Below are 15,874 nucleotides of genomic sequence, written 5' to 3' on the forward strand. Positions count from 1 at the left end.
CTTGTTGCAAGAGTCGCATCACGCTTATTGGTTATAGAGATACCTAAGTGTCTCTAATTGGTTACAATAGTTCCGCGCACGCTACGAAAAATATGACGGCTCGTATTAAAATCCTCTTTAGGTCGAGATGTTTGCTCTACATTTATACCAATTCATACGCGGTAAATGATAACAATATATAAGTGTAACAATGTATAATAAATTTCAGATGTGATCGAGCATTGGCAGGAGAAAAGTGGGAGCATTGCGATGCGGTTCAGTGCTGGTAAGAAGAACGAATCCATCGATTACATTTCTTACATCTAACAATTAGAGATTTAACAATGGTAAAGGTATCTTCAGGTATCTCAAATTAATTTAATGCTAGATATTATTGTCTAGATATGTCAATTGTTTAAATATACCATCAATGTAGTTTAATCTGATCCACTCCTAACACGCAAACTATTTACATAAATTAAAAGGCTGTAGGCACATTAAAAATACATAAAGAAAAAAAAAAAAATTAAACTTAATCAGCCAGCTTGAAAAATATATTCTACTTAAAAACTAGTATAGATTTGTAACACTGTGTGCAATATCTTTTTTCACACTGTTGGTGATTATAAAGATAACATAAATTATTGTAACTTTTAATTGCATTACCTTACTACTTACTATGGAAGATCTTAACGTGATAAAAATAAAAGGTGATATGAAACGAATAGAAGGTAAAAAGAACATTTGTATGTATAAAGAGGTATTTATTCATGATCGTGTAACTCAGCCGTCCAAGTTGGCCGAATTCCATTGTACTACATCACGACTACTCTTGCGATTTGTGCCTTATTGGAGGCGTGATATCGTGGCATTTAAATTGCTGCTAACACCGAGGACTTATTCGGCATTGAAATCGTTGCGCCAACACCGAAGGCCCATTCGGCATTAGCGCGTCAGCCCGAGTACAGACGTACCACACGTAACAATGAGCGAGGGAGAAACAATTTAACGTGCCATAATATAACAACGATTCGATGAGCGAACTTTCATCAGCGGATTACATCACCTTGCATTCGGTTGTAACAACAGTAACAATATAATCATCTCCTTATATAATATCAGTCTACAAATTTATACTAAATCTTTGCTTACATAAAAGTATATATATTCAGACATTAGTAGTCGTAACAATACCCGCAATGTGATTACCATGCACTCACGCGACCATTGCATGCAATATGTACAGCATTCTATAGGATTAAAAATTCATCAATTCATCTCACGCAGAATTCACATCACACAGCGAGGTTTTCTTATCGCTCGTACTTAGCTCTATTTGGTATATGCGTATTGGTATATATATAATATATATACTGGATTGCACCGCGTTCGCTTCAGCGTGTTCTCAACAAAAAGGAAACAGCTGAAACTGATTCAGTACGCTTTCATATATAACGAGACGGTGTTTACGGTAATTGCGCAAACCTCTTTTTTTTCATGTTATTCTACTTATTGTCTACCGAAGGTTCCGTGATACTCTCTGCCGTACTCTGCGTCTCGAGGCTCTCCGTACAAGAACGCCGAGCGTTCTGCGCACTAGTAAAATTGAGCAATCCTAACAATAGAGCAATAATAAAGAAACTTCTGTATTTTGTAAAAATGATTAACAAACAAATGCGTATATTGTTATCAATATGTAAACAATATGGATCGCTAACAGTGTGTCTATCTCTGCATACACGTGTATGCGCAATCAGAGCTCGCGTATATGATTAATTGAAAATTTACGCTAATTTATATTTTATTGCTTCGTAACAAGTTTGTGATTTGATCGTGATTGACGATTGACGATATATGGCGATATTTCGAGCGATATTTCATTTATATATCGATAATATTACTGGATTTGATTTATTATAAGTATCGAACTCACGTCTGAGCTTTGCTATGAGCTCAACGCTGTGTTACCGACTTTCGGGACTTTCTGATTAAATCTTTAATCATGCTTAACACGTGGACAGTGGTTGAAATTCGTATAGCGCCAGCTGCCGTAATGTACTACATCCGAACACAACTATCTTCCGGGAAGGAAAATAGTTTTGATGAATTTTTGCGTTTCCTTTCAGAGCGACTTTGTGATATTGTTGAACAATCGCTTGCCCCACCAGGACTCTAGGTCGAACGGTTTAAAGTCTGAAACAATTTGTATCTTATGCAGCCTGCTTCATTAAGCGTAAACACTTTTACAAGCACATGCAATGTAACATTAATCAAATATAAGTAATGATACTTTTTATAATATTAATGATTTGTAATTTTAATCATACCTTGAAGGCTATCGTTTGGTTCACCATCATTGTAATATACTATCGAGTTAGGATCTGTCGCATAACACAAAAGAGGAACGTTACGATCTCACAAATGATTATGTAATTTCGATTTTGTTGTAAAACTTTACTCACTGCAAAGCTCCGTGCACTCTGTGCCGTCACAAGATTCGTTGCTTTGCCGCGTATTGACTTGGTTCCATGCTGTGAAAAATAAATAGATTTTACACACGATGAAAATACACACGAGTATATTATATACATAAATTAAGATCTTATTTTACTGTTCGTATTAGAATATCGCATTTGATTTCTTTCATAAATTTCTAAAACTCTCACTTTGCATTCATTCTTCTTATATTTCCTGCAGATTACTCGCATTTACTTACATTCGTAAACAAATTTGATTAATGCCTCGTGCTGTGGCGTAATAACTTCTTGCATCTGATGTCGCTGCGACGTGAGCTTCGATTTTCCGTTCATGTGGAAGACTGGCTTTGGTACATGGCTGCTATGAAACAAATACAGCAAAAGCTTATTAACAAAGCAAACGATTTTCTTTCATCTTGTGTTTCAGCGCATCATGCATGGTCTTATGCAATACTTTGAGGAACGCCGGAGAGCGAGGCTGTTCGCCGAGAAAAATGCAAGGCAACGTCGGTTTTGACATGTTTCTGACTGCTCTTGACACGCTTCATCAGATAAGCTTCGTTAAAAATATCCATAATACGCGTCGACGTTACACGAGTACTAATAGCTTTGGTGCTTTTACAGGAGGAATTATGAATTGCGTAATGCCGAGCTCTCAGCGAGCGAGAGAGAGAGAGGGAGATGAAGATAGAGAGGAGGGACGAACGGAAAGAAGCAGCACTGGGAAAGGGATTAGGGCCGTCCTCTCTCACCGCGTGGTCTCCTGATCGTCCTCGGGATCGGTCTTCCTCGTCAGATCGCGCAGAGTTTCCAGCCTCTCCAGATTCTGAGAGATCCCTGCGGAAAGCAACGGCCTGCGATTTAGCTCGGATTTAATTTGGATCGCTTCCGACGTCTAGATCTATACTGGACAGACTTCCACATGGTCATCGAAAGATCCAGATTTAGTACCTCGTCGTGTCTTCGCCACAATTTTGCTAGGTCCCTTTGACACGGTATACATGATCCTCGTCCTCGGTCCTTGGAAGCCTCTCTTGACAAGAGCAATGCCTGATCATCCGCGATTAATCGTTGTCACGCCTGTCGCGTGCCCTCGAGCAAATCGTTGCAACAAACTGCTGATAGCGAAGCGGGCCCGGCGATATTCCCGGTTTGCCACCACGCACACGGCTTACGAAATCACCGACTAGCGCTGTGAAACGGCAATGAACTGCACTAACAACTAAGTGGGAATGCCACATTTCAGTAAAGGAAATTCATATCTGTTGATATCCTACAAATATATTTCTACAATCGAATACCAATTTCCAAACAGTGGAAAGGGTAGACCCTTTTGAATCGGCACTGGTGGCCTTGGTATCGGTATTTATTACTACGGAAGAATTACTGTTTTATAATACATATGTTGCTCTTTCTGGTCTTTCGTTGGGTTTGATTAAATATTTAAAAATGTTTAGAAGAAATATTTTTAACTTTTGTGTGAGATAATTTAGAGAGAATTAATGTTATATTATTATTATATAATATTCAAGAAACGGTCCTCGTGATATATATTTTCTGAAATAAAATTTAACTCATGCCAAATAGTAAAACAAAATTTAATGTAAGTTAATTTTTTTTTTAATAAAATAATAAAACCTATTGTATACATATTTATGAAAATGCAAGATAAAAAGAGACAGAGAGGCAGAAGACTTTGACTTATACGATGTGCAGTTTTATTTTCTATGTTATGAATAGAGTACAGATTATCGTCAAATGAAAGAACAGCGAATACAGGCACCCAAGGTATATTTTTGTTTTATCTATTCCCATTAGGTATGCACAAATACATTGAAATGTAAGCAAATAATTCTGTCGAAGCAAATGATAAAATCTTGGCGGCGAGGTGAAGTTAAAATATAATGTCTTTTTTTCCCAGGAGATTATAGATATAGGATATGGTAAAACTTCCGGTAACTGATGTCACAGCTGTATTTATAATGACTCCAGAATATATTAATCATTTGTAATATTATTACATAAACTGCAATAATCGATGATAATGTGGTAATAATAAATGTATATATGCTCGTAAATAATATCGATAAGCTATTAGTAGTCTCTACAATAGTAGGAATTACGATAGTAAAAATAATAATAAATCTGTAGAATGTACATATATGTCTGTATAGAATGTCAAACAGCTGAGAGACAGAATTTACTTCAACATAGAAAAATAGTTTGTCAAAATATATAGACAAGATCGATCATTCAATCGGACATTCGTTGAAATATCCACAGATTAGTTCGAAAATTTCCTCTAGACCATGAAGTCTCACGTACTTGATTCGCGATTTTCAGGCAAAATTCATCATAACAAGACTCGTGTGGTTGCGATCTGGATATTCTCATGGACGCGCACGCGCATTGTCGCTTATGTACAAACATAAATTAGTCCTTAAAACGTTATCATTATACAATAATCAGTAATGCTTCATATATATATGTGTATATATATATATATGTATAGAATAACTTTAAAGCAACTCATCTGCACATTATGACCACGATTTTATAATAGAAACAATACCTCGAACGTGATTCTGTAGTTATCAGTTTATATTATTAAGTACGTACAAGCACGAAGCATTTCTTTTTCTGCATGTACTCGTTCTATCTTATTCCAGCTTCTAATGTCAAAAATATAAATTGATACCTCGTCGATATTAGATGCGTGATTTAATCAGTGTGTGAGGGGGGGGGGAGAAATCAAAGATTAACGTGCCGTTTAAACGAGCTCGACACACAGTTCCAGTAAGCTTAGCTTCCCGTCTCGGAAAAAAACAGAAAGAAAGAGAGAGAGAGAGAGTGAGTTTTCAAAGTACTTAAAGAGCGAACAAGGACTTGTCTTGCTCCTTGTTAATCTGGCGCTGGATGTTCTGGTTACCGGTAGTTGAAGAATTTGAGGTGGCAGTTGTGGTTGTGGGTACAGTTGGTAAAGCTTCAGCCGCAGCTGCACGTTCCGCCAAGAAGCGTTCAAATTCTGACGATGTCAAAGATTCTTGATCACCCTGGCCTCCAGGCTGCAACGCAAATTACAATGTTCGACGGTGGTGTTTTGCAAAATTTAGCTGGAAGCGAAGAAGCTTATTTCTTACTTATTTCTTTCTCATTATTCTGTCCTGCCTTTCCGTTGCTAATAATAAAGTTAAGCTTAGACCTGTATTTTATATATATATACATATACTTACTGTGCGATCTAACCAAGCTGCCATTTCACTGAATTCAGATTCCCGGTTTGGCTAAGTATTGAAAAAACAAACACAAACATTGAACAAAACGAAAGGCAAATAATGATAATGTGTGATAAATAAATGTATAAAAATATATATGATAAAAAACGTGAATGCAAAGGAGGCCAAACAGTAACATAGTGAGAACCAAAAGAGACTTCCATGCTCTTAAAAAGCGAACAGTTGTGATAATGGGAAAAAATAATTAAGCAAAATTCACCAGACTAATCGCTGCACTTGAATCCCTTTCTATTTAAATGAATTTGATGTTGTAGATAAATAGACGGGTTGATGCTTGAGCATCTGAGCGCAGAGATTGTCTGGTCCATGTTAACTAAACTATAATTTATAAAGCATTTATCTAATCGGAAATGAACGTAAAATGATTCGATAAACTGAAACGCTTAGAGGTATTTTGTGAAACGAATAATTCCAGCGAAACACGTATTCGTGGCATAGGCAGAAGATTCGACGAATAATAATTTTCACACATTTCCTAGTAATTAGTTTAAAAAGGAAAAGATGTTACGCACACTAGCGCTAGCAGTAGTCTGTGAGGGCAATTTAGGGTTATTGCGGTTGATAATTGCCGTGCTTAAGCTTCCTTCTCTCACCTGCTCCAAGTTATCCTCGTACTTGCTGCCGCTGCAATTGGAAATGTCAATTATTCAGCAGGATTAGTTCTACAGAAATTTCTGTCGAAGCAAATTTATTGAAACTATAATAATTCCGAATTATACCTATTCTTTGTTGTCTCGTACGTTGCATTGCGCGACTGCGCAAACATATCAAACTCATCACCGTCCCCTTCTTTTCTCCCTTTTTGATCTTTTTGATCTGGTCTGTTCTTGTCCACGCCTTCAGCTGCATCTATTGTTTGGAATAAGAGCGATAGAGTAGTATCATTTTTAAGAAAAATATCATACAGGCAGAAAAGGTTTTCACATAAACATGATGTAGAAAATATATGAACGTACAAAAATGTAATTTTGTAGCCTGCCAGTTTATATTTTTTGTATCATTGATGCTTACCAAGTTTGCCCATATGTTTTGTCACATCATCCACGTCATCGGACAAGTCTATAAGTGAGTCCCCTTCCCGCTTGGTGAGAGCTGGGGTCAACTCAACATTTGGTGGATGCCCGATTGTCTGAGCCAGTATGGCGCTCGCTGGCACCTGCATCTTATTCTTCGTGTAGCGCGAATAACGAAGAAACAGATTGTTCAGCTCGTCGTTGATACGTAGTAATTCCGCTGTCATCTCGTCGTGGGCCAGTTTGCCAATTAAATCGACAACGCGCTCTTGCATTGCCTTACATGTTGAATGAAGCTCCTGTGTAAAGAATTAATGCAAGCGGCATCATTATCAATTCAAAGCTATTTTTGTAAGATGCGTTTGAAATAAGAAAACATTTGAAATTAATGAAAATGATTTCACGGAATAAAGTACGTGTTGTACGAACGAAACCAAGTTTTCTAAAATTTTCTAAATAAATTCGTAACAGAAAGCACGTGAGATTCGTACATTTAACAGCTCCAGGTCTGCGGAATCTGGTTGTTTACTACTTTGGTCTGGATTTGTAAAGTATGCCAACATTTCCGACAGCACGCGCATGTTTCCCTGAACAACGTCGAGCTCGCTTTGTAATTTCGCCAGTTGCTGTTCGTTCAGCTGAGTTAACTGGCCAGTGGACAGTGTCTGACTGGGTGAGGGTTGCATTGTCAGAGAAGCGGGCTGCTCATTTGCCAGGCTTGCCGGGATTTGCTCAGTTTCAGGTACACTCTACAAAATTGTTATTACAAGAGAAGGATATTTTCAATTCGGTGAAATAAATATGTGTAACTCGAGAGATTAGTTAGATCAATTTGTTAAATAGAAAGCGCTTCTTACTCTTTCCGGCGTGATAATCGGTGCCATGGCATCTAAATCAGTCATCGGGAACTGTATACCCTTTATCTTTAATTCCTGATAAACCTGAACGACACCTTGGGTGTGTGGTTGATGACGGAATGTATCTGCCCATGTCTGAATCAGACTCAAGACTTTCTCCTGAACCGCGGTCGGTGGCTCGTTCTTCGGACCGATTAATTTAACTAGGTCCTGCACAAATTCTCTTGAACAAGCGAGAGCATGAAAGCGTTTGCCACAGTTTTTCACACATGTCTCCAACACCTGGGCATAAGTAACATTACACATTACCAAACGGACGCACAAGGGAATTATGCAGACTTCATTGTGCTCAATGTAAGCAATTTGTAATACTAACGGTAAGTGTGTACATGACTATAGTATAATTTTTGCCAGCTGCCTGGTTCAGTTTGCGCTTAATCGCCTTGATCGCATCCTTCGGCCCGTCCTCGGTCTCGTTGATAATATCACATATTTCCATGTTAAGCGTCCAGTTCTCGCTCGGTAGGCTACCATCTGTGGCAGACTCTGAAACGACGTGAGAAACACATTGAGGACACGCTGCAGATACGACACGCGTTATTATCGAGCATTTAACAATTTGCATTTAAGTTCATGTGAACAGAAGCGAGGTGACTCAGAGCACTCACGACACAGACAACCGATTGATTTTTCTCGGAAGCAATCAGGCTCCGAGAAATCAGGCAGGAGCGTTCTTCGATCTGACCCGACGATGACGCGTGTACTAAATAAGCGGGACTCACCAATTTTTTGTCCTACTGGCGTGGAAAAGGGATTGCCTACTCCAAAAAGTGACATTTTCCTCGGAGCGCGTAGGACCTGTGTTGTTAACTGCCGCGTTTTCCGCTGCCCGCACTCACTCGCATACGTACGTGGAAAAACGCACTCGACAATCGCTGACACCGATGACAATTCGCGCGCACTGACAATTTGTCAATTCTGCGTAATACCGATTGACAGAATCATATGACCTACGCAACGGTAAAGGTAGACATCAAATCGCAAATGTCACAAAACCCCGCGACCGCCAATCAGCAACGCGTCGAGCGAGCGATAGGTGCAAAACGCCCTTTAAATAGATCAGCGCACGTTTCGGCTGCACTTTCCGCGCTCTCTGTCCTCCTCCGTCCTCGCTGTCGGTCCTCGTCGCTCCTACGAGCAAATATACATGACACACAATAGGTACAACTCCTCTCGCTCCAGGTGCAGAAATCGCAGAGAAGTGCAGTCCACGGGGACAGATCCAATTCTGCGTTATTCACTCGTAGTCGCGTTCGGGGATATGTCAACGACGATGCACTTTGCACTAATCGCGGTTATTATTATCTTATCGAGCGACTTAACGACAGAAAATCCCGTGCAAGTACAAGCAATTCCGGAGAACCGGATCGGGAAATCGGATCTCTTCTATTTTTGCACTTCAAATGCAACTAACACGAACGAACTTACCTATATCACGGGAAAATAGTGAAAACTTTCAAGTGCACCAAGCGTATCGAATGCATACAGATGATTTTAGAACAGGCTGCACCACCTCTGAACCAGCAGGTGCGTGCAAACGTATGCAAGAAAGTGCGATCAATTGTCTGCACTTGAACAAATCGATATGTTAGATCGATCGTATCTTTTAACTCGACGAGTTTCGCACTGAAGATATATATTTTGAATGACAAATCGGTTTTTTGTTTGTTTCATATCAGCAAAGATAAGGGCAAACGCTTATCGCAAGAGTACCGACGAGTCGATATTAAGATTGCGATAGTTTCATTTATAGATCGACTTTGTTGATGTATATAACTTTATTATCAGTATAAAATATATAATTTGCATTAGACGAGGAGCACCTGATATTGATTAGTATTATTAATAGATACGATAATAACAATATAATAATTTATTTTGTTATCGGTTTATCGTGCGAACAGCTTGAGAACATTATGTCTGATACATATGTAACAATAATTGTTAATGACATCAGATATCGCAAAAAACAAAATCTTTTAAATATTTGAAATTATTATAAAATGTTAAAGATTTCTCAGTACACTCTCTGCACTTAAAATAAAAAGCATACAACTTGTATGGGGGAATAAAAGAGGCCGCGGTAGAAGTGCAGTATAGTGCAGTAGAGTGTAGGTTATAGGCGGTGTTGACGTATGTATGTACCTATATAAGCGGTGCAGCTTTTTATGCAAATTCAGTGACTGCGTCGCTGCACGGAGCGTAGGTGATAGAGGTTAATTGGGTTTATTAACCGGCAAGGTGGTGCGATGTTTTGTCGCATTATTAATTGTAAATTTCGCTGAAGTTTTATACAATACTTTTTATATTCGTCACTTAGCTATTTATTTTGTACATAGCAACAGAATACACGAACTTTCGGATGATAATACCTCAGTAGAAAACGAGGGAATGAGAAATTTCTTACTTGCAACATGAGAATTTACATGCTTATCACGATAATTTAGTCAGCATAATTTAGTCAGCGCAACTGCGATAATATAGTTTAAATGTAAACATAGATCTTGATTTTCCACACTCAGGTATGCAGACCATACTTATCGTATTTAAATAGTAGTAGATATCAATACCAATATAATGTATGATTAATACAGATAGAAAATTACAATATAATTTTATGTTTTGCAGCTTCAATGTAATCAATGTAATAAAAAGTATAAGAATCCTTCACACACATGACATCAGCGGAACATTTTATTAGTCTCATAACGGTAGCGAGTGCAAAGAAATTAGCCACTGCGCTTGTTATCTGTTTCATTGTATACCATGGTGTAATACATCTTATTTATGGTATGACAGCATTATATTACGAGTAATTATTTACATATTTGTATATTAATTTTATACATTATTAATGAAATTTTAGAACAACGCTCATGTAAATTTGGTTATGAAAAGTAATTTTAATGAATACTATAACATCAATTAACAAAACAATTCCTGAATTACTTTTAGACTTGTTTAACAGAAATAATTGATTTCTGTCAATAACATTATTAGCAATAATATGTACTCTGTTTTCCCGCAGGCAGCGATTCCTGTAAATGGCTATTGACAGAAGGCAGGTACAAAGGAGACAAAGAATGGCAACCGTATGGATGCATGATGCATCACTATACACAAACGTGAGATTGTTACAATATATTAGATCCGCGGATTACAATTTGAGTAAAGAGAAATTATATATATTTTACAGAGACAGCAGGAGGTGCATGAGATATCTAGCTTTCATGGGTCATTACAATCACTTTGTATTTATGGGTGACGCTAGAGTAAGGCAGTTGTATAAATCTTTCGTGTCGCAATTCATGGTCGACGGCAAGGCGTCAGATCTCACGGAATTACCTGAGAATTCCGACTTAGGCTTTAACGATGGGCAACTTAAGTTAAATGTGCAGTTTCTATGGAGACCACGGCTGGATGATTCTATGATAGCAGATCTCAGAGGCTGGATGGTAACACACACACAAATATATATATATATATACACACACGTATAAAGTAATAATGTTCTGAAAATGATTGGAAAGTTAAATTTTCTTAAATTTATAATTTTCTGTTCTGCTGCAGAAAACGGGTGTACCTAATGTGATCGTCGCGGGCTCCGCCGCGGCCACAATCCTTGTAAACAATAACAGTGATACGCAACTCTATTCAGAATACAGTACGGGCCTGATTCGACTGGTACAACCGGTGGACTTTCTTGCTAGAAAGGGATCTCAGTTCCTGTGGCTCCTGCAAGATCCCGTGCTCAAAGAGAGACTGCCCGCACAATTGTCGAGCATAGATAACAAGCAAATCAATCTGTGCAACAGGGCAGCTGAGAAGGTAATAACTAAACATAGCTCACCCGATGTAGAACGAACCGACAACGTAGACAAAAAGGAAATCAACATATTCTGTAATCGCTGCATTCAGATATTGTCTCACAGTGAGGCCCGTATGTGGCAAAGTAGCAAATTGGTCGGTACGGGCGTTCTCGAACAAAGTCCGGACGGTTATTTGGCGAGCCCGCTGTCGCTTCGTCATAAAGTGCAAATACTGTTGAACACGTACTGCAACGACCACATGAACTTCGATGATGGCAGTTGTTGCAGTTATCCCGAGCCAGCGACCATTCTACAATTGTTGAGTCTGTCCGCACTTGCGTTGTTGTAATTAGCTATCCAATATCTTCTTCTCGTACATTTGCACTCTGCTTGCCCGCCAGGGAGATTAGTAATAATTGATTACTAATTCGTTTCAGCATAATAATAGGGGGCGCAGTATGGCTGTACAGAAAATTATGCAAGTATCGTTCCGACGTATCCTATTCTCACGTTACCACCGAGGAAACGGAAGACACCGAGGAAGCAGGCACCTCGGAAATTATCCGAGTCAAGCAACCGGAGGTGCAGGACTTCTACACTTGCATCACGTCACTGGCCCTCTTCTCTATTATGTTAGCATACTTTTATTTATGCGACAGGCAAGTACTTCATTCGAGTCCGAGTCCAGTTTTATAATTTCACGCACGCGTACGTATAGCGAAAATCAAATATCCGAAACAATTCTCCGTTTGATTTGCAGGACAAATTTTTTCATGAAGGAGAATAAGTATTATAGTGAATTTAGTTTTTGGTTGCCGCTCGGATATATCCTGGCCCTCGGGCTCTTTTTCACGGAGGACCGCGAGAGAGGGCCGCGAGCGTTGAACAGAGAGCAGACGGATGAGTGGAGGGGTTTGATGCAAGCGGTCGTGCTGATATATCACGTCACCGGTGCCAAAAACGTCTTGCCGATCTACATGTATCTAAGACTAATTAACTCCGCCTATTTATTTCTCTCTGGCTACGGGCATTTTTGTTACTTTTGGCAAACGGGTGATGTGTCTCTCGTTAGGTTCGCAAGAGTATGTATCAGATGAGAATGGAGCAAGCTCAGAAAATTAACTCGTTACTCTACTACCCATAGAATCAAATCTGACTGTGATATTTCAGGTCATGTTTAGATTAAATTTACTGACAGTGTCTTTATGCCTTTGCATGAATAGGCCGTATCAATTTTATCACTTCGTGCCGTTAGTGTCATTCTGGTTTTTGGTGATTTATTTTCTGGCGTGGTTACCGCCTAGAATATATTCCGGAAGTCTAGCGGAGTACGGACCGAGGGCCTTGCTGTACTTCGCTCTGAAACTGTTGGGTCTCGTTTCAATAATTACCATACTGTACATGTCCGAGGTAACGAAGGATTCTTATCGCACGAGAGAGACTACGTGATTTCGTCAGATTCGAAATTTCATACGTCCGATCAGCGCAGGTGTTCTTCGAGAAAGTTTTCGTCACGAGACCGTGGAAGGCATTGTTCGTGACGACTGACGATGATATCCGCGAATGGTGGTCCCGTTGGAGGGTCGATAGATACAGCATAGTCTGGGGCCTGACCTTCGGAGCTGGCCTTGTTGCACTTCAGAGAGTGGACCATATACCAGGCACTGCTCTGTCCTCTGTACTGGCTCTAGTTTCCTTGATAGCGTACACCACCTTTACAATTCTATGCCACTCTGTATCAGAATGCGAGGAAATCCACTCCTACGTCGCTTTTATTCCGGTAAGCTATCCCGACGCTTCGTCTCGCTTATCGCTTGCTTTTATTATATTTCTCGCATTAATTTTCCTGTTTACCGATCATTTTCTATATTAGATTTTAGGATACATCGCTCTGCGAAACGCATCGCTGGCACTACGAGGAAAACATTCCGCGCTTTTAGCCGGACTGGGTAGAATAAGTCTGGAGACTCTGGTTGCGCAGGGCCACATATGGCTGGCAGCGGACTCGCACGGGGTGCTCGTGTTATTACCCAGATTCCCAGTATTGAATCTGCTGGTTACCTCGTTCATTTTTATCTGCGCCAGTCACGAGGTAAATATGAGTCCCTTTCTAAATCGTTAGAAAAAGAGTTATAATCTCTGTGCTAATTGGAATTGAGATATTGTCTGATTGAAACGGTGTATTTTAGATTCATAGACTGACGCACGTTTTGGCACCGTACGCAGTACCCAACGATTGGAAATTAGTAGCGCGCAATCTGCTACTATTTGTAGCTGTATTGATACCTATTGGAATTCACGATGGAATGTTTTAAAAATCTCATCTTTATAAAACAGTCAAACAAAGATACTAGCAGTATTAATACTATATGACGCCCAGTATAAAATTTTCATATCACATAGCTCAAAAGAAAAAGATCAGAAAAATTCGATAAATAAACATATGTATATATCATGCTTTTCTTATAACAAGAGATATTGAAATAATGAGATTTGCATATCATCATAGTGTATTTCAGAAATTCCTAATACAAAACAATATAATTTTCTTTATTATTTTATATTATTTTAGTTTACCTTATTTATGAATTATAATTTATTTACAATTTTATGAGGTTCAATTTTATATTAGATACATGTAGAACCGAATTTATCTAAATAAATACATTTTGATAAATAAGTTTCAGTAAATAAATTTAGATAGTATCTGCGGAAAATAATTATTGTAAAGAATCTATATAAAGAAAACTCAATGCAAAGGAAGTTTTCTATAAATTAACAAAAACGTTCTATTTTATTTACGTACTTAAAATATGTTAGTTACTGAAAATATATTAGAAATTTTGCAGTTTATCCTAGTAACCGAACCGACGTTAACTGCTAACTCCTCGTGTATCGTGTTTCACGTGACTAGTGTATATGTCATAACCAAGAGATATCGTATTATCATAAAGCACTCTGTATCGCGTGGGAAGGAAATAAAAATTAACAACTTGTGCTGGAGGCCATATGACCCATTCGGCTATATATAATCTATGTGCTTTTCTTCGAACTTCGTCCTTAAACTCTGCCAAACTGCTGTTCTCCAGCAGGGCTAGTGTCAGGAAAAACATACTTATACAAAGGGGCGAACAAATTAATTGATCTACAATCACTTTTTTAAGAACTATACCAATGGTGCGTCCAGCCATTTTAGCATCTAAAAAATTGTACCAGTAATGGCAGACTATCCCGATAGACAAGCCAGATATAGCCATGTTCCTCGTTCTGATAAAACTCCATCTGTCCCATTCACCCTAAAGTACATGGAAATTATTATAGTATTAGAAAAAAATAGCAAAGAGAAAAATAATGATACATTTTAAGTCTATAATTAATTAACCTTTAGTATTTCATAATGTTGCTCTAAAATATCTCCCGTGCCAGAGAGAGTAATCGATATCCCTACATTTGTATATAACAAGTTCTTGGGTGAGAATAAATATTCCTTTATATTATTTACTCTACCAAAGATAAATCCGATTCCTCTTGCAACATTCATTGCCTGAAATGTAAGGTGTCATTACTAACTACTGTACATACAATATTTGCGAAATATCTGTAATCTTTACAGAGAATGGACGTTACATTAAATATTTGCTAAAACCTGAAAGGAAAATGTCTTATCCAAAGAAACAATTGTTATTAATTTTGTTATATTATTTCTATAGTCTCAACAATCATGATTGTATAATCTCAAAAAACAAACAAATAACTATTTAATAAAATTATTTAATGTACAACAAATATAAATCAATAATTACGTTACGAAGAGGCAACAAATACAATTCGGTATACAAGTCACGTGCTGCAAATACTAAATATAAATTACAATATAGCATGCGGCTATATAGTTAATAATAAAAATTAATATAACTACTAATTAGTGTAAATACTAGATTAGAGTTAAATTATTACTCATAAGATATACATACGTGTAAATAAAAATTAATACGATTACAGCCAGGAAGTCGGTAAAATGATAACCTCAGGAAGAGGTTAGGTCCATCACATTAAAAGTATGAACACAATATAAATATCTCTATAAAGACTTTATCCAGATGTTTATATATTCGGAGTTTCATCTTATTCTTCTTAATTAATATTCTAATTTTCAGAATATTTTCAATACAAAGGCTTACATGTTAAAATAAAATGTCGCACGACTACATACAAGAAGAATGTGTGTATATACATATCATACAGTATATACTCGTATTTGTACAGATACAGACACTACAATAGTGTCTCTAGATACCGAAGAAATGTAATTTTGGATCAATTAACTTTTAATTTGCTTGAAAATCAATAGAAGCATCTTTAATTCAGTATCCTTAATTCAAC

General features: G+C 37.8%; 4 protein-coding genes and 1 long non-coding RNA gene across 10 annotated transcripts; 2 read left to right on the plus strand and 3 right to left on the minus strand.

Moving 5' to 3' along the window:
- Positions 1 to 27: 27 nt before the first annotated feature.
- LOC105275180 lies at positions 28 to 505 on the plus strand. Its single transcript, XR_893200.3, has 2 exons — positions 28 to 121; positions 209 to 505. It is a non-coding gene; the product is annotated as an uncharacterized LOC105275180 (long non-coding RNA).
- A 223-nt stretch (positions 506 to 728) lies between these two features.
- LOC105275179 (mapk-regulated corepressor-interacting protein 1) lies at positions 729 to 3,999 on the minus strand. Of its 2 annotated transcripts, none has more exons than XM_011331842.3 (6): positions 3,408 to 3,999; positions 3,209 to 3,293; positions 2,696 to 2,817; positions 2,442 to 2,510; positions 2,307 to 2,360; positions 729 to 2,172 (listed from the first exon to the last, which is right to left on the minus strand). In XM_011331842.3, exons 1-6 carry the CDS (start codon positions 3,457 to 3,459, stop codon positions 2,102 to 2,104), a joined length of 453 nt encoding a protein of 150 aa, XP_011330144.1. In that variant the 5' UTR covers positions 3,460 to 3,999; the 3' UTR covers positions 729 to 2,101. The 2 variants fall into 2 exon arrangements, with proteins under 2 accessions (XP_011330144.1, XP_011330145.1); XM_011331843.3 differs by having other exon boundaries at positions 2,696 to 2,814; positions 3,408 to 3,998.
- A 157-nt stretch (positions 4,000 to 4,156) lies between these two features.
- Positions 4,157 to 8,676, minus strand: LOC105275182 (TOM1-like protein 2). 2 transcript variants are annotated; one of them, XM_011331845.3, is made up of 9 exons: positions 8,405 to 8,676; positions 7,999 to 8,168; positions 7,623 to 7,904; positions 7,257 to 7,514; positions 6,764 to 7,064; positions 6,472 to 6,601; positions 6,265 to 6,376; positions 5,690 to 5,740; positions 4,157 to 5,521 (listed from the first exon to the last, which is right to left on the minus strand). In XM_011331845.3, exons 1-9 carry the CDS (start codon positions 8,457 to 8,459, stop codon positions 5,324 to 5,326), a joined length of 1,557 nt encoding a protein of 518 aa, XP_011330147.1. In that variant the 5' UTR covers positions 8,460 to 8,676; the 3' UTR covers positions 4,157 to 5,323. The 2 variants fall into 2 exon arrangements, with proteins under 2 accessions (XP_011330147.1, XP_011330148.1); XM_011331846.3 differs by lacking the exon at positions 5,690 to 5,740 and having other exon boundaries at positions 8,405 to 8,670.
- Positions 8,677 to 9,119: 443 nt separating this feature from the next.
- Positions 9,120 to 13,907, plus strand: LOC105275185 (N-acetylneuraminate 9-O-acetyltransferase). Of its 3 annotated transcripts, none has more exons than XM_011331851.2 (13): positions 9,120 to 9,209; positions 10,022 to 10,204; positions 10,311 to 10,472; positions 10,711 to 10,807; positions 10,879 to 11,137; positions 11,253 to 11,510; positions 11,601 to 11,836; positions 11,929 to 12,150; positions 12,252 to 12,573; positions 12,662 to 12,901; positions 12,981 to 13,271; positions 13,365 to 13,583; positions 13,681 to 13,907. In XM_011331851.2, exons 3-13 carry the CDS (start codon positions 10,358 to 10,360, stop codon positions 13,804 to 13,806), a joined length of 2,385 nt encoding a protein of 794 aa, XP_011330153.1. In that variant the 5' UTR covers positions 9,120 to 9,209; positions 10,022 to 10,204; positions 10,311 to 10,357; the 3' UTR covers positions 13,807 to 13,907. The 3 variants fall into 3 exon arrangements, with proteins under 3 accessions (XP_011330153.1, XP_011330155.1, XP_011330152.1); XM_011331850.3 differs by lacking the exon at positions 9,120 to 9,209 and adding an exon at positions 9,226 to 9,953; XM_011331853.2 differs by lacking the exon at positions 9,120 to 9,209 and having other exon boundaries at positions 9,225 to 10,204; positions 11,929 to 12,123.
- Positions 13,908 to 13,986: 79 nt separating this feature from the next.
- Positions 13,987 to 15,818, minus strand: LOC105275183 (mpv17-like protein 2). Of its 2 annotated transcripts, XM_011331848.3 has the most exons (4): positions 15,466 to 15,818; positions 14,874 to 15,035; positions 14,664 to 14,787; positions 13,987 to 14,585 (listed from the first exon to the last, which is right to left on the minus strand). In XM_011331848.3, the coding sequence occupies exons 2-4, from the start codon at positions 15,030 to 15,032 to the stop codon at positions 14,365 to 14,367; spliced, it is 504 nt and encodes a 167-aa protein (XP_011330150.1). In that variant the 5' UTR covers positions 15,033 to 15,035; positions 15,466 to 15,818; the 3' UTR covers positions 13,987 to 14,364. The 2 variants fall into 2 exon arrangements, with proteins under 2 accessions (XP_011330150.1, XP_011330149.1); XM_011331847.3 differs by having other exon boundaries at positions 13,987 to 14,787; positions 15,466 to 15,812.
- Between the last annotated feature and the right edge of the window lie 56 nt (positions 15,819 to 15,874).

The sequence above is a fragment of the Ooceraea biroi genome, chromosome 5, assembly GCF_003672135.1.
Source record: "Ooceraea biroi isolate clonal line C1 chromosome 5, Obir_v5.4, whole genome shotgun sequence".
Taxonomy (NCBI): Eukaryota; Metazoa; Arthropoda; class Insecta; order Hymenoptera; family Formicidae; genus Ooceraea; species Ooceraea biroi.